Source organism: Carassius carassius, chromosome 10 (genome assembly GCF_963082965.1).
Source record: "Carassius carassius chromosome 10, fCarCar2.1, whole genome shotgun sequence".
In the NCBI taxonomy this organism is placed as follows: domain Eukaryota; kingdom Metazoa; phylum Chordata; class Actinopteri; order Cypriniformes; family Cyprinidae; genus Carassius; species Carassius carassius.
The window spans coordinates 15,060,609-15,084,149 of NC_081764.1; the positions used below are offsets into that span (position 1 = coordinate 15,060,609).

General features: G+C 38.8%; 1 protein-coding gene across 4 annotated transcripts in view; it reads left to right on the plus strand.

Annotated features, from left to right (window-relative positions):
- The window catches only part of LOC132151849 (cAMP-specific 3',5'-cyclic phosphodiesterase 4B-like), a 132,046-nt gene that overhangs the window by 78,754 nt on the left and 29,751 nt on the right, over positions 1 to 23,541 (plus strand). For 3 of the 4 annotated variants that reach the window (XM_059560288.1, XM_059560289.1, XM_059560290.1), the window contains 4 exons: positions 16,538 to 16,732; positions 17,655 to 17,691; positions 17,790 to 17,860; positions 19,358 to 19,407. In XM_059560288.1, coding sequence (XP_059416271.1) covers positions 16,538 to 16,732; positions 17,655 to 17,691; positions 17,790 to 17,860; positions 19,358 to 19,407 — 353 coding nt within the window. Of the gene's footprint in view, positions 1 to 9,206; positions 9,346 to 16,537; positions 16,733 to 17,654; positions 17,692 to 17,789; positions 17,861 to 19,357; positions 19,408 to 23,541 lie in introns of those variants that run through there. The other variant, XM_059560291.1, reaches the window with a different exon arrangement.

A 23,541-nucleotide genomic window follows, 5' to 3' on the forward strand; every position in this document is an offset into this window, starting at 1 on the left:
TCTCTCTCTGCTTAGCTGCCTTCTGTCTCACACCTGTCAAAGAACATCACATCTGTGAATAAATCAAAGAGATGCATGGAAGTTCCTATTGGACTTGTTAGATTAAATTAGACAGAGCAGGTAAACAAAGGTCTGTGCACTTTGATTAGAAATGAGAGGGTGAGTGTGTCACATGAATCAGTGACAGGTATGTGATGTTATGCAATGATTCAGTGATTTTCAATTGAAGACATTTCTGATAAATATTAAGTTAATGGTTCTCTATCACTTATGTATTTTTAAGGTGGTTTTATTGATAAGTGCTCACACAGATTTTGTTCAGATTTGACTGTTTATTCATGTTTACAGGAATTAATGTCTAATCCTGTCTATGACAGATTTGGAGAAAGTTAATGCCTTGTCAAGTAAAAAGCTGAAACAACTCCATCATTTAGGCGTTTTAATTTTTAAACCGTTGCTTCTGGCCAAGATACAAGTCAAGTCCATAATAACACTTCCTCAAGTAAAAATATCCATTCCTACTTTTCGTCTCCCATCAAAATCCCCCGCCGTATTTGTTTAGAACTGTTTTGGCCTGTCTTCACTTGTAAATGGTGATCTGTGCTTAATTCAGATGGGATAACTTTTTCACTGGAGAAAGCAATAATATGAACAGAAGGCTTGAATGTTAGCCAGAAGCAACACGTGCAGCGTTTTTCTTTACAAGACATTAATTGATGGACTGAAGTCATGTGAATTACTTGTGGATTATTGTGATGCTTCAATCATCTTTTTGAACTTCTGACGGCACCCATTCAGTGCAGTACATTATACAATGGATAATGAACTGAACAAATATTTTCAGATGAAGAAACCAACTTATATCTTGAGGTTGAGTAAATCTTAAGCAAACTTTCAATTGTGGGTCAATTATGCCTTTAACTATAAATCTAAGATATTTTGGAGACCAGAATCAAAAGCAACCATATATCTGTAACAGGGCGAACGAGACGTGCAGATCCATATGCAAAGCTTTATTCATAAACATGGTCATACACAGGCAGGGTCGAGTATCAGCAAACGGATACGTATAAGACTAGACTGGGGCTGGCGTAGGTCATCAATCGGCAGACAGAATCCAGATGCTTGAGCAAAAAGTCCAGATGAGGTACATACAGAGTCTGAGCGGCGAGACAAGGGTTAATCCAAGATTCACAGGCAGGAATAAGGAAACAGGAAATCAAAGCAACACAAAATGATTAGACTAAACTAGAACTAGAAACTAGGCTCCGTAAAGCAGCTATCACTAAGTGAGTGATAAACACAGAACAATACTAGAGACTAAACAGAAACACAGAATGGCTCAGTAAAGCGACTAACACTAGAAGAGTGATAAATGCAGAACAATACTCGGCGATCTGACCAAGGAAGTCCGGGCCTTATAAAGCATGTTTGAATGGATTCAGCTGTGTGTGTTTAATCCGTCCATTCAGCTGTGTGTGTAATCAGTGCAATGGATGATGGGAACTGTAGTCCGAAGTGACATGTAACACTCTGTGTTATGTGAGAGTCAATTTGATGAAGAGACGACCTCTTGTGGCAGTTGGATGGAAGTCTATGGACAGAATTCATGACAATATCCCAAATACTCTTTTGTCACAGTGTCTGGGTTGTGTTCCCTGGGTGTACACTAGATGTCCTCTTTTCCCACGGTGTCTTTCACTTCATTAATCACATTCCTCACGTCCCTGCTTAATTATTGCACGCAGCTGTCACTAATTACCTATCATCACACCCTGTCAGTTTCCCATTAGCATTTGTCTCTCCTTGTGTATATAACCCGGTCTGTCTTAGTATGTGTCACGGAGTCGTTGTGAATTCATGTCCGTCAATCTGTCTTGCCCGTGCCTTGTCTTCTTGTTCTTGTTCTTGTTCTTGTTCTGTTTATGTTTGGATGGATGTTTTGGTTTCGACCCCTGCCTGGACTGTTATTCTTTTGGATTAACCCTTGAATAAAGTCTTACCTGCAATTGGTTCCCTCTCCGTGTTTCCAGTAACACCGATCGGGACAGAACGACTCCGTCACAGTAGGAACCAGCGGTATGTCATTTTTCCATTCCCCAGCCAAGATGGCGGAGCGGCGAACCAAGTACCTTCGGTTGATCGCACTCCGCCAAGAGGGCAATGAAGTGGGTGCCCTGGCTCAGGTGTTCTGGTCCCTGGCCGAGGGCATGGGCTACAACGATGCGGCCCTCAAGGACTATTTCAATGGCGGGCTGGATGATCCAGTGTCTCAGGAGGAGATGGCGCAGTTAGAGACACTGGAATTCTGGGAATTTGTGCGCTACCTGCAGCATCAGCTTCGGTGGGATGCCCCAGCCACTCCTGTCTCTTCCGACGGGGTGGTCGTCAGCCCAGCACCACTGCCCAGGATGGCTACCAGCCAAGCGCCACAGCACAAGATGGCCGCTAACCCAGCGCCAATGCCCAAATTGGCCACCGTTCCAGCGCCACAGCCCAAGATGGCCGCCTGCCCAGCGCCAATGCCCAAATTGGCCACCGGTTCAGCTGCACAGCCCAAGATGGCCGGCAGCCTAGCGCCACAGCACAAGATGGCCGTCAGCCTAGCGCCACAGCACAAGATGGCCACTAACCCAGCGCCAATGCCCAAATTGGCCACCGGTCCAGCGCCACAGTACAAGATGGCCGCCAGTCCGGCGCCACAACCCAAGATGGCCACCAGCCCAGCACCACAGTACAAGATGGCTGCTTGCCCAGCGCCGCTGCACAAGATGAGAGTCACAGCTGACCCTCTGGAGTCGAGTCAGGTGCCAGTGAACTCTCCAGAGTCGAGTCAGGTGCCAGTGAACTCTCCAGAGTCGAGTCAGGTTACAGTTGACCCTCCAGAGTCGAGTCAGGTTACAGTTGACCCTCCAGAGTCTAGTCAGGTTCCAGTTGACCCTCCGGAGTCGAGTCAGGTGCCAGTTGACCCTCCGGAGTCGAGTCAGGTGCCAGGGAACTCTCCGGAGTCGAGTCAGGTGCCAGTGAACTCTCCAGAGTCGAGTCAGGTGCCAGTGAACTCTCCAGAGTCGAGTCAGGTGCCAGTGAACTCTCCAGAGTCGAGTCAGGTGCCAGTGAACTCTCCAGAGTCGAGACAGGTGCCAGTGAACTCTCCAGAGTCAGGGCTAGTCACCGCTGATCCTCCAGAGTCAGGGCTAGTCACCGCTGATCCTCCAGAGTCAGGGCTAGTCACCGCTGATCCTCCAGAGTCAGGGCTAGTCACCGCTGATCCTCCAGAGTCAGGGCTAGTCACCGCTGATCCTCCAGAGTCAGGGCTAGTCACCGCTGATCCTTCAGAGTCAGGGCTAGTCACCGCTGATCCTCCAGAGACTAGGCTGGTCACCGGTGATCTTCAAGGACTGAGTCAAGTCACCGGTGATCTTCAAGGACTGAGTCAAGTCACCGGTGATCTTCAAGGACTGAGTCAAATCACCGGTGATCTTCAAGGACTGAGTCAAATCACCGGTGATCTTCAAGGACTGAGTTAAGTCACCGGTGATCTTCATGAACAAAGGCAAGTCACCATTGATCTTCATGAGCAAATACAAGTCACCAATGATCTTCATGAGCAGTGTCAGGCCAGCACCAATCTTCTGGAATCCAGTAAGGACACCAGGGGATTACCAGAGTTTCGTCGTCCCGTTGGTCCAGCCGCACGGAGGTCTGCTCCGCCTTGGGGGGCTCTGGTCCTGACCACACGGCTGTGGTGGTCTTCTGCTCCGCCCTGGGGGCCTTCCGCCCTGACCACACGGTTGTGGGGGTCTTCCGCTCCGTCCTGTAGGACTCTGACTTCGTCCACAAGGACGTGGTGGTCTTCGGCTCCGCCCTGGGGGGCTTCCGTCCTGACCACACGGTTGTGGTGGTCTTCTGCTCCGCCTTGGGGGCCTCTCATCCTGACCACATGGCTGTGGTGGTTTTCTGCTCCGCCCTGGGGGACTTCCGCCCTGACCACACTGTTGTGGTGGTCTTCTGCTCCGCCCTGGGGGGCTCTTGTCCCACCCTGGGGGGCTTCATGTTGTTGTTTTTGCTTTTTGTTTTTGTGTTCACTCCTGTCCCTGTTCCTTTCTGTTAGTCTGGCCTTCCATCCCTCCCCCTGAACCTCCTCCGGTCCTCCTCCCTCCTGGTCTCCCTGTTTTGTGTTTTCAATTCTGGTGCCTGTTCCCCATGTTTTTCTTTCCTGGCCCTCCGTCCCTCCCCCTGAGCCTCCACCTGTCCGCCTCCCTCCTGGTCTCTGTTTTGTGTCTGTCGTGGAGCGTCTGGGAGCCGCTCCGTAGAGGGGGGGTACTGTCACAGTGTCTGGGTTGTGTTCCCTGGGTGTCCACTAGATGTCCTCTTTTCCCACGGTGTCTTTCACTTCATTAATCACATTCCTCACATCCCTGCTTAATTATTGCACCCAGCTGTCACTAATTACCTATCATCACACCCTGTCAGTTTCCCATTAGCATTTGTCTCTCCTTGTGTATATAACCCGGTCTGTCTTAGTATGTGTCACGGAGTCGTTGTGAATTCATGTCCGTCAATCTGTCTTGCCCGTGCCTTGTCTTCTTGTTCTTGTTCTGTTTATGTTTGGATGGATGTTTTGGTTTCGACCCCTGCCTGGACTGTTATTCTTTTGGATTAACCCTTGAATAAAGACTTACCTGCAATTGGTTCCCTCTCCGTGTTTTCAGTAACACCGATCGTGACATCTTTAGTGGCCCTGTCCCAAATGGCGCACTTCATGTGGACTTTCGGTTTTGTGGACTTAAATTGCACGTGCTCGCCGAGTCTACGAGTCCGTAGGCCGTCCCATTCAGCATTTTAACACTCTGAAGTGTGCTCAGCAGTGCCCCCTTTGTACCCTTGAAGCGGTCTTCCACAAAGTCTGCATAGATGCAGGCTCCAAACACTTTAACTACCTGGGAATCCTTGGGAAATTCTAATCAGACTGAGAAGAAAATATTTAAGTGTAAGTATCATTATGGTTTTTATGACCTAGGTGTACATTTTACCAGTTGTTACCTACAGTATATACAAACATTATGGTCATCGACCAGTTGTTGATATCTCAAACATAATAATAGCGTGTTGAATAATACAATCGCATTATGATTCATAGAACCGAATGTCAGGGCTTTACTGAGTCATATGTAAACCTAGTATTTATATTTAAACCTGTAAATTCATCTGAAACTCACACACGTTTATTATGTGTTAAAATTGTAATCTTAGTTCAAATGGAACTTTATGTATTATTACAACTGTATACATTATTTAAATAAGCATGTATATATTGTCTAATGCCCAGGTGGCATAAGCAAAAGCAAACAGACCAGACCAGACCAGACCGTTATTTCCGGCGTGACGATCAAGTCTGTCCCAAAAATACCTCTCAATGCGCCCTCGTGGACTCGCGCCAAGGGCCCTATAGGTCTGCACTACATGACGTCACCAAAGTGTGGACTCTGAGGAAGTCCACAAGTCCAGAGTGTGCCATTTGGGACAGGGCCTATATTGGTCATGATTCCTAGTCAGTGTCACTCTTTTTATTTTGAGAGATTAGACTATTAATTTAGGTCATAAATTGCGCATCAGTAATGAATCATTTGACATCATACACAGATATCATATTGAAACTCACAAACTCAGTTTATCAAAATGCATTTACCTTAACTATTGTGATGTGATATAGATTTTTAAGGCTATAACTATACTTCATAAAGAAAGAGTAACAAAAATACTTAAATAAAAACTTTAAATCCAAATATTGTTGACACCCAATTCATGTTTTCTGTTCCACAGTTCCTGTAGACTACTGTCGTGGCCAAAAGTTTTGAGAAATACATAAATTTTAGTTTTCAAAAAGTTTGCTGCAAAACTGCTTTTAGATCTTTGTTTCAGTTGTTTCTGTGATGTACTGATATATAATTACAAGCACTTCATACGTTTCAAAGGCTTTTATCGACAATTACATTTATGCAATGAGTCAGTATTTGCAGTGTTGGCCCTTCTTTTTCAGGACCTCTGTAATTCGACTGGGCATGCTCTCAATCAACTTCTGGGCCAAATCCTGACTGATAGCAACCCATTCTTTCATAATCACTACTTGGAGTTTGTCAGAATTAGTGGGTTTTTGTTTGTCCACCCGCCTCTTGAGGATTGACCACAAGTTCTCAATGGGATTAAGATCTGGGGAGTTTCAACATTCTGGTCCCGAGCCACTTAGTTATCACTTTTGCCTTATGGCACGGTGCTCCATCGTGCTGGAAAATGCATTGTTCTTCACCAAACTGTTGTTGGATTGTTGGAAGAAGTTGCTGTTGGAGGGTGTTTTGGTACCATTATTTATTCATGGCTGTGTTTTTGGGCAGAATTGTGAGTGAGCCCACTCCCTTGGATGAGATTTAACCCCACACATGAATGGTGTCAGGATGCTTTACTCTTGGCATGACACAGGACTGATGGTAGCGCTCACCTTTTCTTCTCCGGACAAGCCTTTTTCCAGATGCCCCAAACAATCGGAAAGGGGCTTCATCAGAGAATATGACTTTGCCCCAGTCCTCAGCAGTCCACTCACTATTTTCTGCAGAAGATCAATCTGATGTTTTTTTTGGAGAGAAGTGGCTTCTTTGCTGCCCTTCTTGACACCAGGCCATCTTCCAAAAGTCTTGGCCTCACTGTGCGTGCAGATGCGCTCACACCTGCCTGCTGCCATTCCTGAGCAAGCTCTGCACTCGTGGCACTCCGATCCCGCAGCTGAATCCTCTTTAGGAGACGATCCTGGCGCTTGCTGGACTTTCTTGGACGCCCTGAAGCCTTCTTTACAAGAATTGAACCTCTTTCCTTGAAGTTCTTGATGATCCTATAAATTGTTGATTTAGGTGCAATATTAGTAGCCACAATATCCTTGCCTGTGAAGCCATTTTTATGCAACGCAATGATGGCTGCACGCGTTTCTTTGCAGGTCACCATGGTTAACAAATTATCATAAAAGACTTGGCAGGCAAGATTTTCATTAAAGTCTTACTTGAGGCTTGATTTTTCTTTATTTGTAAAATTCTGCCATCTAGTGGGCAGTACAGTGTGCACTACAAACCCTTGAGCACTAAACAGCCATGTCCTTTTGGATGATTTTATGTCAAAATGTTTAATTAAAATCATTAAATTGATGCCATTAAATAAGACACCAAATTAAATAAATGATTTAACTGCAGGTATAATCGTGGCTTCTGAGGATAGTTTAGTGAGTGAAGTGTATGAAGTCAAAAATATTACCTATTAGGTTCTTACACATTTAAATTAGACACATTTTGATGGATGATGTTTAATTGTTTCGTTTCGACAGGCAGTTTTGTGACATTTTTTCACACTGAGTCAACTCTGAATTAACACTAGCCTGTTTGACCCAGTCTTGCTTTTCTTATTATAATCAGTTTTAAGGCAGACAGATCTTTCCATGCGCTGCAATTGTCTTTTCTGCTCCTCTGCTTAGCTCAGACTTCACACTTATAAATTGTTTTGTCTTGTGTCAAAGTTTTCTCTATTTAGCTTCATATGTGTCTCTTCACAGCTTAATTTCCTCTCAGCAGAGCTCATGGACGAATGAGCAACTTAGCATTGCACACAACGACGAAAGGTCTGTGATCTTTAAGGGTATTTTATATGATGACGAAATTAACTCTTTGATCCACACAGCACATCATCACACATCAAACAGTGACTTGTAAAGTAGGAAAGACTCGTAAGGGGGAATGATTGGAATGTTTTGTGATCCTATAATGCAAAACACACTTCCTCCCATTGATGGTAATAATGTTTCCAGGAGTGGTTTCTCTTTTGTTTTTTGTGTTTTTTTACTATGTTTTACTCTGCGTTACAGAACTTAATGTGCTTCATGTTCCACATGCTCATAAAAAAAAACACTGTTTATAATGTGTTGTTTCAATTGTATATTTATTTTCAGTTAAAAAAAATACAAAACTTGGATTTATATGCATGCAAGGTAAAAACAAGACCAGAAACACAAGCTCATGCAGTTTTGTCTTCCACTGTATACCAAAGATCAGATTTGATAACCTCTGACCCGTGAATTCACAGAGACATTTGAGCAATAGAGGTTCTAACTATTCTAAGTGTTTTGTTTCAGTTAAGGTGATTGCAGCTAAGAAACTTAACAATCAATCAATAGATAGGCTACATACAGTACATACATAAATAATAATAATAAATGTAAAATACATAAATACAAAATAAATACATTTAACTTTAACTCTGTCTACTTTAACGGTCTGAACTCAAGTTTGAATCTGTTAGCTGTCTGTCAAACCATTATGCAAACAGGCATATAGTACAGACAGAACGTACTAAATAAAAATGCAATTAGCTGATAATTATTTTCATATTTTTGACCAAAATCTAAAATCAGTTGTTTTAGGGAATTTAGGCATCACAACATTATAATGTACAGTACAAAAATTCTTAGAATTTATTTTGAACATTATTATTTGTGTATTAAATCTATTAAGATTTTTACAAATTAACTTTGAGTGGGCAAAGGTAATTAAAAAGTTAAAAAAGTGAACATGAATATGCCATTATCGACATACCAATTTATACCAATGTATCAGTTTTTTTTTTTGTTTTTTACTTATTAATTTCTCTGTGCATTAGCAATAATTATTCGTAATTGAATTAGGTCGATACAAACAGATTGCAGTGTAGTAACTCTCAGTGCTCACACATAGATCTGGATGTACTGTGTGGTAAGTTCCTTATCATTATAGCTCAGAAGTATCACCACAGTTCATCACTGAAATAGACAGCGTTTCATTTCAAAAGTCGCAAATAACCCAAAACATTTTTACACTTCTTCAAAAGTATGCCTACCATGATTGGAGGCATTCAGAAAGGCGATTCTGGAATGTTGTATGTTCATCATTAAATCAGAATACATTTTTTTTATTTTATTTTTTTTTGTCTACAAATTCCATTTAGGAATGAAACTTCTCATTTGTTCAGGCATTCCGACTCCTTGTTGAGAGCTCCGCCCCGGGTTTCATGTGCGGCCGTGTTCTCTCTCAGAGAGCTGAGTTGAGTGGTAGCGCAGCTGGACTTCAAAAGGAAGTGGCTGTGTGGTGAAGTTGAGCTCTGTGGGAGGGCACTAAGTGTTAGGGGAGTCGTGCAGGGGAGACGCTACTAGAGCGCGCTGAACAGCACAGCGGTGTGTCTCAGGGCCATGCTCCGCAGGTCGCCCTGCCACAGAGGCAGGGTTCACTTTGACTTCAGTGAGGAGGTGGTGAAGAGGCTGCACACCTCCACCTTAAGGTCAGAATTAACCTCCTCTTTTTCTCTCTCTCTCTGTTATGTCTCAGTCTCTGTGTGGTTCACATGCTTCCACACACTCTCTCTTCCTATCTATTTTTAATTTCTTCTGCTGGCTTATGTATGCAATTACTGCAGCTACACATCCAAAGTACTACTTTAAACATGGGCCACTCTTTGTCCATCTCTCAGCCTGTCTACATCATGAATTTCTGTCCCTTTCTTCAGGACCCTTGTCACACAGCGATCAGATGTCCTGTCCTTTTCTCCTGAACCAGATCTTCATCTATAGTATCACTTTCTGTACGTTTTCTTATTCTCCCTCCCCTTTTTCGGGGCTTATTTTTGAGTTCCTTGTGATGAATTGTTGTTTCTCAAGCAGTTTGTGAATGTGTTTGTAAGTAAACTGAGCTCTGTGTTTATATAAGAGTCAAATTGTTCACAGCTGTTGTATATTTTCCATCAGGTTATTGTGTGTATGCAATGGATCGCACGTTGTACGCGCTCTTTGTGCTCGTGATATCAATTGATACATTCACCTCTACTGTAATTTCAAACCTGAGACCTATTTGTGTTTACTTTGTTTAGGTAAACATCACCACAGCTTTAGCTAAAAACTAAACTAAACTAAAACCAAACTAAAATAAGCTTCCCGAATGATAACATTTTTTTTATTTAATTTATTTCATTTTATTTTATTTTAAATTCTGTGTTATTGTAGTACAATGGAGATACTATTATGCTGTTATACCCTTATTATAACATACTATTATAACATACTATACAGTTTTTATTAATATTTTGAACTTTTTTGTTTTTTTATTTTCCATTTTATTGTAGTTAAGTTTAAGATTTCAGTAATTTTTGGAGTGCTTTTGTCATTTTGTCTTTAAATTATTAATTCAGTTTTAATTTGAGTTATTTTAGTCCATCAAGTTAAATTAAAATAAGACTTGGTCTTGGCAACTTGCTAAAATAAAATAAACAGGATATATATATATATATAATTTTACTTTAGTTCATGCTATTTTCAAGTAATGCACTTTTAAATGGTCTTTTTTTGTTTGTTTGTTAACTATAATAACCTTAATTCATTCATTCCATGGCCCATTCATTCATGTATGTATGTATCCTATGTACTGTATGTAAACATTCAGTGTTCAAACTTTTAATCAGCTCTGCTATTTGTTACATGCTTCAGTTTTTCCGTTTGTATGAGTGCACGGTTTCTTCAGTTATGAATATATCTTTGTGTCAATCTGTAATGCATGTTTATATACACTCTAATTGTCAAACAAATGAATCAATGAGTTTGTGAACATCTGTGTTTACACACAGCCTACTCTGACGTCCGTCATAGGAGACCATGTGTAAAGGTCTCCTATGACTCCAAATGCCAACAAAGATAATCTCCACATTTGATGGATTTGTGCTAATAGGCAGAAATGTGTGGCTTGAAACTGGACTTTGTGAGATACTTTTACCTTATGAGTGTTCAGTTCAGAGATTTTGAACTGAACCTTTAAAATATACTGCATAATGCATAATATACAAAACATGTTACCATAAAAAAAAATCATTTATAAATGATCATCTGAAATGACTTTGTTTGGTTTAAGCTTGTGTATTCTGGTGGATGAAGTCATATTAAATCGTTGTTATTTTAATAATAAAAAAGGCAAACTTGTTGTTATGCATTTACTATCATACCTTTAGTCTTAAAGTATGTCTGTGTGGTTAATGATCTGAACATACTGTCCAGGTTAGAAAAAAGTAATATAAATTTGACATTGGGACCAGGGATTTAAACAAGTCACCAGCGATTACTCCTGGGGGTGTTTCTCCTGCGATTAGTCTACTAAAGTTGGCACAAACAAACATTCCCTTGCATACCAACTTTTTTTTTTTTCAAAACAACCACGTCATCTCAAATTATCCTCAGAGTTAGCCATCTATTTGTTCCGAAATATGTCATGGAAAAACAGCATTCTGCATTTTTCAGTCTAATAGAAAGCCATTTAAAGCAGGGTCCACAGCCTTGAATATTTTCACGGACCGGATCATATGAACTTCCCTCCTCTGTCTCTGTTTCTGATGCCAGAGTAGAATAAAGTCCCCTTCTTCCCCACAAACATGTGCGCAAATCCACCATTACAAAAGATCTATGATGTCTGATAATGTAGTAATTTAATAAACGTTACAGTGAAGTCCATTGTCAAACAGTTCCACTAACAGACAGAGGAACTGAAAATGTATGTGAGGCAAAGAGACCTTGTGATTCGAAACCCATTCCAATTTCTCATTGTGTAAAGATGGACCGTTGCTAGAGTGGAGGCGATAACACTTAAAGCAAAGTAGACAAGTAGAGGATGTCTTTTGGAGCTTCTCTGTAAACTACCTGTATTGTTGTGTTGTACAGTATGTGCTACCAGACTGTGACTCAACAGCAGTCACAGGATAATTAGATGCTTACTGGAAACAACATCCTATCCTTTTAGTTTCATGGTGAAAATATAAACACTAAACATCTTTATTCTATTTAAGTGCTGAAAAACATTTTCATTCGCTTAAATCCATGTGATGTTCTGTCTCTGTCTTGTAGGAGGAGTCTTATATCAGCCTGAAGGGGTTTATTCTGAGAGAACAACTGGCTGGATGTACATTATCCTGCTTATTACACGGCTACTTGCCACATAAGTAAATAACTAGACACAAAGTATTGATTTGAGTTTAAATATTTTTAACGCAAAGCTTCTGTGAAGACAGCAGTTGCAAGCAAGTGGCAAATTCAAACTAAATGGACATTACACAACATTTCACATTATAAATAATTAAGGCAATAAAAGATTTAAGATGAAAATGTTTATTAGTTATTATTAGTTATTTTATAATCCATTACGGCATAAAAACAATTGTAGCAGAATGCAGCAGCAACGTTTGTATGAAATGAGAGTGCGAGTCCACGAACCAGGATGAAATTATTAAATAATTGTACGCCATTTTGAATCGAGTTTTAAGATTTTATTAGCTAAACAAACAAAAGCTTCCACCAAGAAAAACTGTTCCTAGAAAGAGTACAGCGCCGACTGCTGTAACCCGGATGAGCCTGTGTTATCAGCTTTTACCGGTTGTTATCGAGGGATAACATTCCTCGGAATGTCGCGACTGACCAATCAGAATCAAGTATTCCACAGAGCCATGTAATAAGCAGTGTTGTTCTAGTTGACTAAATCTACAACTATTAGAAATAGTTATTTCAGTAATCGAAATAAAGCTACAATAAAATATATTTATTTAAATAACTCTAAATTATACTAAAATGAAAAATGTTTTCCTGTCAACGTTTCTACGGAAATAAATATAAGTTGAAGTACTAAAATTACTAATACTAAAACTGAAAGGAAAAATAAATTAAAACTTAACTGAAAGAGGAAGAAAAAAAAACTCATAACAAAATAACAAAAACTTGAATTGAAAGTAATAATTGCAGCTATAAAACAAAAGTATATAAGTAATATAATACTAATGTAATAAATTATACTAAAATAACACTGCCATAGAGTGATAATGGAGAAGCTTTGGAGTATTCTGTGACCTTTAGTCTGTCTTTTTGATTGTTCTTGGAGACAGCCTACAGTATATCCTTGTGTACTCCTAAACATAGATAGAATTAGAATTTAGCGGATATCTAGTTCTTACTTAGAATTTACAGTCTAGTCTTTCTCTTCTTGGAAACAAATCAAATATATTTAAGACTCATCCTGCGAAGTAGATATTTACTACTCTCTAGAATGAGAATAACCCTTCCCTGGAACCTACCAAGAAGTAGCAAATCATGGTTCATGGTTGTGATGCAAATAAAGTTGGCAAATGCCTAAACTTCACATCATAAATCACCACATCTGCTCTCATTAGTGGATTTAATGGTGTCTATAAGTTGTGAGATGTCAATTTGGCCATTTTACAAGTTGTGCTTAACTTGTTGTACTTAATTTAGGATTGTTAATTTCCTGTTAATGTAAAGCTACTATCACCCTTTACATGAACTCTGTAATTATAATGTCATGGGAATCATAGATACTGGTTACAGCTGAGGTCAGAGGCTTTTTTCTCTCTCTTGACCTCTCCAGGGAGCTCAGATGACCCAGAGTGTATTTTGCTTTAGACATGACAGCTACTTTATGAAACTGCCTGTCAGACTTACATTGAACATTTGTTACAAATAATTTCCATTTAAAGGAAACTGTAAAAAAAAAGAGAAGAAAAAAAAGTGCAATAAAAAAAGCCACAGTGAAATTTCACAGTGAAAAAAACACAACTGCCAGTCTGTCAGTTTCCGTGAAAGTGTTTTTTTTTCTGGCTTTGCATCATCTGTTAAGATTATTTTGTTCAGCATTTGATGTTGAGTAAATGGCGGGTTTTGCTTTATATCATAAAGCCTTCTGTATAGTGGAGTAAATGATCGAGCAGGCTGAATGTACTGCAGATTGTCGAGAGAGAAATCACCAAAATATAAACCTGTTTCACAGAGTTTTTTTGTAAGCAGTGTTGTTTACAGAATCGTCACACCCTTCCTGGATGTTCACATTTGAGCTTTGTAGCATAAGCATTAAAGAACTAAGTTGTGTTATAACTATTTTATAATAATGGGTGTTATTAAAGTCAATAGTCAATGTAGTAACCCCCGAAATCACTTTTTTTCTGTATAAAGCCGCAGCAGCAGACATGTTGCTTCTTCACTTGCTGGTGTTGCTGGTGCATGCACAAAGAAACAAGCATTGCGGACACATCAGAAAATCACTTGTGGTTTTCCTTCTTAGTAGTGCAGTTTCTAGTGCAGTCATATCTGACTAATGATCTCATTTATCAAATAAGCATTTTGGTTTATGCTTTCCAATTGTATTGTACTTTTGTGTAACTATAATAACAATATTGAAAAAAAACAACAAAGTAGCGTCTGAGGAAACTCAACATACTGTACTTTATAATCAACCTGTCCTCCAACCAATACGCCCGTATAGGTCATTTGTCCAGATCCCTGAAATACGACCTATCAGAGCGTATACTACAATCGCGCCCCTATCGGCAACAGAATGTTTTCATATTAATGTTTTGTACTTTTTATTTGCACTGTAGTTCGGGTTTCGTATAGCTCAGTTGGTAGAGTATTGCGTTATACGATGATATGTAATCATGCAATCATTGGTTCGATCCCAGAGAATGCACATGCACATAAAATGTATATGCTCTATAAATCATAATTTTGCATGATTTCTGTGAAGGGTAGGTTTAGGAGTGGGGTTAGGTGTGGTCACTCAAACGAATAAGCCACCTAGTAAAATATGTACAAATTACTGTGAGATTGGTGTAAAAAGTCCACACATTGCATTTAAACAAACGTACATTTTGATTGGTAATGACGTTTTATGTCATTTCATGACGAGACGCAACACGATACTATCATTAATTTTATGCCCGCTAGACGGTGCTTAACTTTAAAATGTAAATATAGGTCATAATAAGGTGCTTGCACAAACGACCTATATGGTTGTTTTTTGTTGGAGGACAGGCTTAAACAGAAATGCATAGACGACACATACGGTGGCTGAGAGAGCTCAACGCACTGCAAAAAATAAATAAATAAAAAATTCCTGCAAATAGAAAAAAAACACCTGCAAATTAAGAAACCATCTTCATCAATCTGACAACACACATGCTGCAACTATCCACAACAAAACCAAATATAATTGGTAATTACAAATATCTTAATTTGAAGGTGTTTTTTCATTTGCAGCATGTTGAGCTCTCTCGGCCACCGTAAACACAAGATAGAAACATTTGCAAAAGGATGAGGGATGAATTGATTGTAATCACAAGACAGAGGCAGAATACATAAACACTTCAATAGGGCCAAGTAAACAGATGCTTTTATAATTGAGTTTTGAAGATGAAATTTTGCAGAGATGTCAGGGAATTCCGGTGTCTAGAGGCTGTGGCGCTTTATCGATTTATTATTTAAGGAGGACAATCTAACTTCTAAAAATTACAAACCTAGAATAATTGTCCAGGCTGTTATTTAAATATGGTATTTCCCAACAATTATCAGACCCCATTTGTATAAAAACCTGGGTTAACATTCTTATTTACATATTTGAGGTATTAGTGTCATTGACTGATTAAACACAGCACACAACCTGTTTATATAATGACTTGTTTTACTCTTGCAAATCACTTGCACTTATTCCTGACTGTACAATCTAATTTGTCCTGAAGACCATGACTGCAAGAAATGTGCTTACCCCTTTTAAAAAATACAAGTGTGAAACACTCCTTTGCTGGGTTTAAAAAGGCGATAAACTGGGGTTAAGTGCAGTGTGAAAAGCACAAATGGTTGTTGTGAATGGCTGGCCAACAGGAAAAGGAAGCACAATAGGAGGATGTTGATTCAGTGTTAGCTGTTGGTTGTCAGACACCGGACCTCCGCGTTGATCAGGACATTCAGCAATGTTTCCATAACTCTCGTTATCATTAGAGAAATATTCTAATAGCATTTATCAAATTGATGCATGTATGTGTGGTGTGTGACTGTTGTAGTAAATTTCCATTGGTCAACAGCAACAAAACAAGGAACTGGTTTTCAATGGTTCTCCTATTCTCTAGTTTACTTCAAAACTTTTTTTTTTTACTTTGAGACTCTCCAGTGTTTGGAGCAACTGTGAAAGGTCACCAAACCTGAGTGGTGTAAAGACTACGCTACTTCCTCTGAAATCACAAGCACATCTGAACCAAACACAAGCGTTTTTTGAAACTGTTTATTTGACTTGAACGTAATGTGTTTCCCCTGCTTCTCTTCTTTTTGATGTGGGCTCCACTATGTTTCCATATGGTATGGAAAGATGAGACATGCTTCCGCCCCAAGTGCTGGGAATCTTTGAGACTTTCCAGAGCTCTCTGGTCCCAGAGGACAGCTTGTGTATTTCTCCTGAATTTTTCATAAAGCCATATATAACTTTAAATCTTGTGGATTGCCAAGGTGGATCAGTATCGACTTGTTTTTGGATTCGAATGAACAGTCTTAGTCATCAGTAAAAGAAAAATAATCTCATGTATGTTAAAATAACACCATTCCAAGACCATTAAACAGATGTATGTGTTCTTACCTACATTTTAATGTATTTTGTTTTTCTGTTTGCAGTTTTGATGTGGAAAATGGCCCGTCTGCAAGCTGCAGTCCTTTGGACCCCCAGGCCTCACCAGGTTCTGGCCTGGTTCTGCACGCAAACTTTCCCAGCCACAACCAGCGGCGAGAGTCCTTCCTCTACCGCTCAGACAGCGACTATGACCTCTCACCTAAGTCAATGTCTCGAAATTCTTCTATCGTCTCAGAACTGTAAGTAAAGTTGTTTTTTGTTTTTTAAAATGTGTTAAGACCTACCTTTTTATGCATTGAACCTGTTGAAAACAACATCTTAAACCAGCCTAAAATGGTTTACTGGTCTTGTCTTCCAAACTGAACTGGTTTGGAAGACCAGCAAACATCCATAGCTTTGTACAAGCTTTTTCTTTTGCACTTTCATACTTTTTCACAACAGAAATTACTGAATTATCTTCACTAATGAGTCATGTTACTTGGAAGCTATTTTAATTAATTTTTCACCACATCTAAAGTTGTTTAATATGCCTCTTTTTTCATCAACACTAGTATTTCTGTTTCCAAACATTTCTGCGGGGTAAAGGTGGAGGCGGGGCTGATTAGTGGAGTTGATTTATGCGCTACTGCTCACAGCCGTGAGATTTGCATGCCAGAACGTATCTCAATCAAGGCCTTATTTCCCAAGCCTTCTGCAAGCTACTGGCTGGAATTATACAAGATTGCATTTTCCAAAGCGTTAGATGCCAAATATCTGTTGAACTCTGAGGAATGTGTTGGATTGTTCTTGGTGGTGACATTTATGGCCCTGAGTGAACGGAACCTCATCTGACAAGTGCGTCTGATGAGTGAAATATTACTGACTGAAACTAGATATTTACCATGAAAAAAATGCAAGATGGGAATTTAGCAAGACTGGATAAGAGTTTGCTAAGCTATCTAGTTGTTGGTAAGTGATGTCAGCTGGAAAAGCAAAGTCATTTCAGAAAAAGAGCCAGTCTTCTTTTCTGGATTAAAATTAACCAAAGCATTGCTCACAATGAGATCAAAAACATCAATAAAAAAAAAGGCTCATTTTATTTTTCATGACTTAAAATGATACTGTTTGCTTTGTTTGAGTGTCGACTTCTCTGGATGTTAATGTATTCTCACTTGATTACAGGCATGGGGATGACTTGATAGTCACACCTTTTGCTCAGGTAAACACATCAGTGTCATGTTTCTTTAAAGACTGCATTTCAAATGGACATGTGCTTGGTTCACCTCACAGTTTTAAGTTATTTCTGTCTTTTTCTAGGTTCTAGCAAGCCTTCGAAGTGTCAGAAACAACTTTACTGTCTTGACCAACGTTCAGTGTGCATCTAATAAGTGAGTGTTATTGTAAACAGAATCTATATGTTTATCCAAATAATTATAATCCTATAGTCCATTCAAATACATTAAATTACACTTTTTTGTATTTGAAAAATAGCACATTTTTAAGGATTGTTCTATGTTCAAAAATAATAAATGAATCTGTTCTGTTGATTACAGAAAATTTAGCAAAATATTTTTGACTTGTGCCACAGTTAAAAAAAGCTGCACATGCTGTAATGGACTTACAGTCAGTGTCTACGGGGCAAGGCATTGTATCGTAATACAAATTACAAATAAAAATACACACTGTATTAGACATTACACCACAAAACTTTATACATGTTCACACGAGACTAGAATTTCTTACTATGCTGAAAAAAACACATGTTTAAAACTTAAATCTGATCTTTTATCTCCTTTGACAATATATAAAGCTACCAGAGCTTGTCACTTTCACATGATGCATGCAATGAAACCAGAGAGGAATATGATGGAAGTTCACTATCCACAAAATACTGTTTACATGAACCACACTCCACCAACAGGGTTTACATCAGTAGCGCAGACCAAATAAAAGCTTGGAATAGTTTTTTTAATGCTGCTAAAAGTCTTAAAAGCTCATATAACACACTTGTATTGTATGTGGTTATGATTGTATGTGATTGAAGTGATTGATGTAAGTTAAGCTTTATAAAATGTACTTTTATAAAAGAAATAGGCTTTATACAATGTAGTAATGTTAGTGTTAATTTGCTTAAACATATTTATTATTATTATTATTATTATTATCATCTATATTTTTATACAAATTAAATATATATAGACATTTTAAATATTTTTCTTTTTTGTCAGTCCACACTGTTGTTTGTAAGAGCAACCACAAGAGGGGAGTCTTTCCAATCATTTGTTTCATGGACTTGGCCACCCATGCACACTGACATTTCACTATAGCCATTTTCCACTTAACATGTTACTAGTTTTCAAGATTTCAAATCCCAGCCCAAAATCAGTTGCCTATGGAGAAGATTCCTACATGCCCTGAATTTCCATTTTTCCACCTGAGCGATGAGGTTAATTGGGAAAAAAGGTGTTTACTTGCTGTTACTCATGGAAGAACAATTTCGCCCTTCCAAATAATCATGAATCTACGTCAGGGCAATTATACCGCACTGTTAGAGGCTTTTGTTGTGCTCTTCACTAGTCTGTACAAGGGCAACCCAGTTCAGATGAACTTAGAGGGAAATTCAACGGTATGTGCGGAAAAGAGGACACTTGAGAAAAAAAAATATTGCAAAATGCACAGGCTTTAAAAGAGCTTCGTTCATTCTTCTTTAATGTGGAAATATGCTCTGTTATTTGACATTATGCATCCTGTTACAGTTATACATGACGCAAAAGAATGGCACACAGAAGTGTTTGAATTGCAGGGGTTTCCTGCTTGTGTCGTAATTGTTTGTGTGTATTTATTCAGCTGCATTTTCAGTAATTCTTCAACATTTTCTCTTGAAGGAGATCCCCCGTGTCCAACCAGCCCCCCATCACCAGAGTGTGCCTACCTGGTAAGTCCCATAACTTCACACCTGTATAAATTTATTGAAAATGGGGTCTAATCAATCAAAAATAGGTGCATGCGATAAAAGACCAAAAACAGGTCAAACATCAAACAAAAAAGACTATCACTTCTAGCAAATGTATCAAAAATAGATTTATTCCCAGCGTTTATACACGACCATGATGAAGGTCATAGGGCTGAAACATTGTGAATAAATCAATTTTTTATACATTTGCAAGTAGGGAAAGAGTGCAGGATTTATTTCCTTTTTCCTTTGAAAGTGGGGTCCAAAAACATAGACCACTAGTGAAAATCCTGATATTTGGATATTTCAGATTTTTAAAAATACAAATGATATTAAAAAGAAACTGATTAAAGGAATAGTCTAGCCAAAAAGGAAAATTTAAATATACCTTCAAGCCATCCAAGTTTTAGATTTTTAGAAAAAGAGTTTGTTTCTTCATCATTTCTTTTGAAATGTTTCAAAATTCTAAAAACAGAACACATAAAATGCTTTGTTTTCTGGGTTAAACGTGTCAAATCCTAGATATTCAGTATTTACTCTTTAGATTTATGGCATTTCCCATGCTTTTAAAATGACTACATCTTACAGATCATGAGTTTGTGTGTGTGCCTGTAAACACGTGTTTCGTTTTGCTGTGTTTAAGGATGTTTTTAATGATAGAGAGACCTCTTGCCATGCTACGTGACTGCCCACGGCGTTGCCCTCTTGTGTCCCTCATCATCACTCATCTCCTCCGCAGCTTCTGCTGATTGGCCCGGCAGTGTTGAAATGTTTAGTAGACCCTACACACACATTCAAGCACGGTGCCCATATTAGTGGCTGTTTTGTCTAGTTGCACAGAACGTGTTAGACTATAGGAAAAGGCCATGGGTACTACGTGTTGGTCTCTCACATGCATGCACACCTGCCAAATATAATAACACAACGGACAACAGACCTACCTCAGCAGAAGGCTTTGTATAACGGGTGGGAAAATTCCTCGTAGTCACTCTCTGTCCTTGAGGATGGCTCCCAGTGTGATATCAGAGAACACGGAGAGATTTCAGAAAAAACTGTAATCTATGCTATAACTAAACAGAACAAGGCCATTCCTTGGAGTCTCTATTATAAAGCTCAAACTGTTTTCTTAGAAATGTCGGCGAGGTGAGGTCATTTCTGAAGGATAATAAGATCATTCAAAAAATGCAATCTTCAGCAGGTTTTGTTTAATGAAATGCAAGAATATTATGCAATTGACTTTATTCTTGTAACACAACCTTATGCATTAAATCATAACTCAATGCTATCAAAAGCTATCAAACTAAATTAGCTTGGACACAAGTTTGTGTGAGAGTACTGTACACTGTAAAAAGTATTTTTGTCTTGTTTTTCTGTAAAATATCTTTCATTCTTAAATAAGGATACCCCACTAATCCCAATGACATATTTTTTCTTGTTTAATTATACATTTTACTGTAAAACAAATCAATCAATAAATAAAACAGTGTAAAAAAGTAATAAGATTAGTAATAAGTCCTGATCACATTTTTTTCTCCCCAAATGAATCCCTTTGTCCTCTCTACTATCTGTATAAATAAAAATGGCAAAAGATCCCAAATAAAACACGTTTACGAATTTCAGAAAGCACTCTGGGGGGACATTTGTATCATAGAAGGAAAAATATGTATTGAAAATGTATAGAAAAGGTCAAACTGTTAGTATAAAGAATACAGATTGCTGGTTTTGACCTGTACAGTCTGCTTTGGCTGTAATTAGGATGTTGCGTTCACAGTTGAAACAATATGTGTCTAGGAAAGATGGAAAAATACAGTGGAAGAGAAGGGATATAGAATATTGTCTGTGTGTGTATCATTTCTTTTTTTCAGTAATAAAAGGTATAAAGTGGACATGAGTTCAGCTCCACATAACACTTCAGTAAAAAGCTGAAAATGCACTTGTAAAATCAATAATGAAGATCAATAATCAGGCTATACTGCATTAAATCTTGCCTACAGCAAAGGGGACGAGGCCTTCAGTGTGTAATGTGAAAGAAAAGTGGTAAGTGGCATTCTACTGAAGCTAAGAGCATGAGAAATGCAGTCAGTAGGAGTTCCTGTCAGGTGCGGTGAGTTGTGATTGACGTCAGTCAGCTTGAATGCGGCTTTGTTGACTTCCTCTTAAACCAGGTGGACTGAGATTCACTTCCCGATTCTCTTAAGGCTTGATCGCTCTCTGATAAGTGCCTGCTATGCTGCCAGTTGAGTAAAACGTCATACATACTCACCTCTTAGCAAGCTGTTCGTTTTTAATTATGTTGAAAATATGCAATCGTCATGCAGAATTCATGCATTTGTTTACAACATAAATGACACATAATTTGACTCCTTAAAGCTAATGTATCATAGATTTTATAGTATGCTACTGTATGTAAGATATATTCCAATATTTTTTTATTTTTTTAAAGCCCTGCCATTGCAGAAGCGTAGATACAGTACTTTCTCTTCTTTTCCAAAATGTAGTGCGCTGCCTACAGAGGCAATATTTTAAGGGATCAAAATTGCTTATGATGTGAAGGTTCTAAATTATGCTTCCTTCTGAAATACCTTGTTTAGCAAAATTCAAAGGCAGCATCATATGTATTTTTAACAGAAAAGGCAATCCTGCAATGCATTGTAATCAGTAAAAAAAGAAAAGAAAACCTTGTTTCAATAGAAAAAATAGTGATTAACTTTTCTTTAAAGTTCTATCAATGTTTTGTCATATTTTATCAGCTGATAAAAATGGCTCTGATAGTGATTCCAACAATATAGTTCCATTGTGTCATTATTATTATAGCCTCGGTGTGGACTTCTCTATTCTCATAGAATTAAAATGAATATTACTTTATAATTGTTATAGTTAACATCCTTGGTGTTAATGGACCTTTAGCATTGCAACATGGTAATGTCAAACTCCATTGAAATGAATAGTGACTCTGACGTTTTGTGGCTTTTTTGTTGCTTCCTGTGTAGAAAGTTCCAAATAGCTTCTCAAATACCTTCTATTAGTGTTAGAGGCAGTTCACACAGATTGTGTTTTATCATTTCTCTCCCCTGCTTCTATGTAAACATGAGGTAGATAGACGTGTTAGCACTCACACCTCGCATCTTATCTTGCATCTTGTATGACACACCACAGTAAAACTGTGACATTTAGGTTAAAAGGAATTCAACTTAAAAAGGTGATCTTGCGGGTTATTTTTTTCTAGCTCCACTGCCCTGCGTCTTGTGTTTTTAACAGAAAGTATCTATGTTTTTGCAATGACAAGGCTGTTTAGTTTTTATTTATTTATGTATTTGAATGCAGATAGAGGGACTAATCTGAAAGAGAACAATGACAGTAATCTCCCATTCACAATGTAATCCCCCAATGCATGTAGAACTGTAGTGATGTAACCATGTCCGAGACAATGAGACTGAGCCACTGATTTTATGCATGCACCTATACTGCCTCCTGTGTGTCATGCAAACAGGGTCATTGGGCAGGAAGGAGAGCGCAGATTTTTCCTGTTTTTCCCATACCGCTGGAATCCTCCGGAACCCAGGAGGTGTTTTTCAGTGTGCGGGTGTTAATTCCTCACACACGCAGGTCGTGAGATGAACTTGCCTGTGGCTTAATGACCAAATGGGAAAAATAGGATGTAGACTGACAAATACCATTGTCTTCTCTTTCAACACACACTGATATGGACACACACATGCTCATAATGACTGCTGGATCAGGTGCCTCTGGTTTGTTGCATTGTATATACAGTGAGCTAAAAGAGTTGAAAAATATAGTGTGCATTGCTTTTGTGACTATAGCATCTGAAGAATATAAACCAATGTGTTTTTCCACATTAGTTTATATGTGTTTTAAGGGTTCATCTGTCCATGATTTATGATGTATGAGGAATTTGTTGTGATAGCCAGAATTTCTGGATCTCTCCGTCTCTGGCAATGGGAATGTTTTCAGTGTTTTTGTGAGCTCAGGAAAGTCACAGGTAAGACTGTGCCATTCTTCATGCTGAGGAGAGCAGACATGTTAACGTCTGCAGCAGCTAATCTAGGGTTAGGACAAGATGAGGAGGAGATTTGGATCTCGAGAACTGATCATATC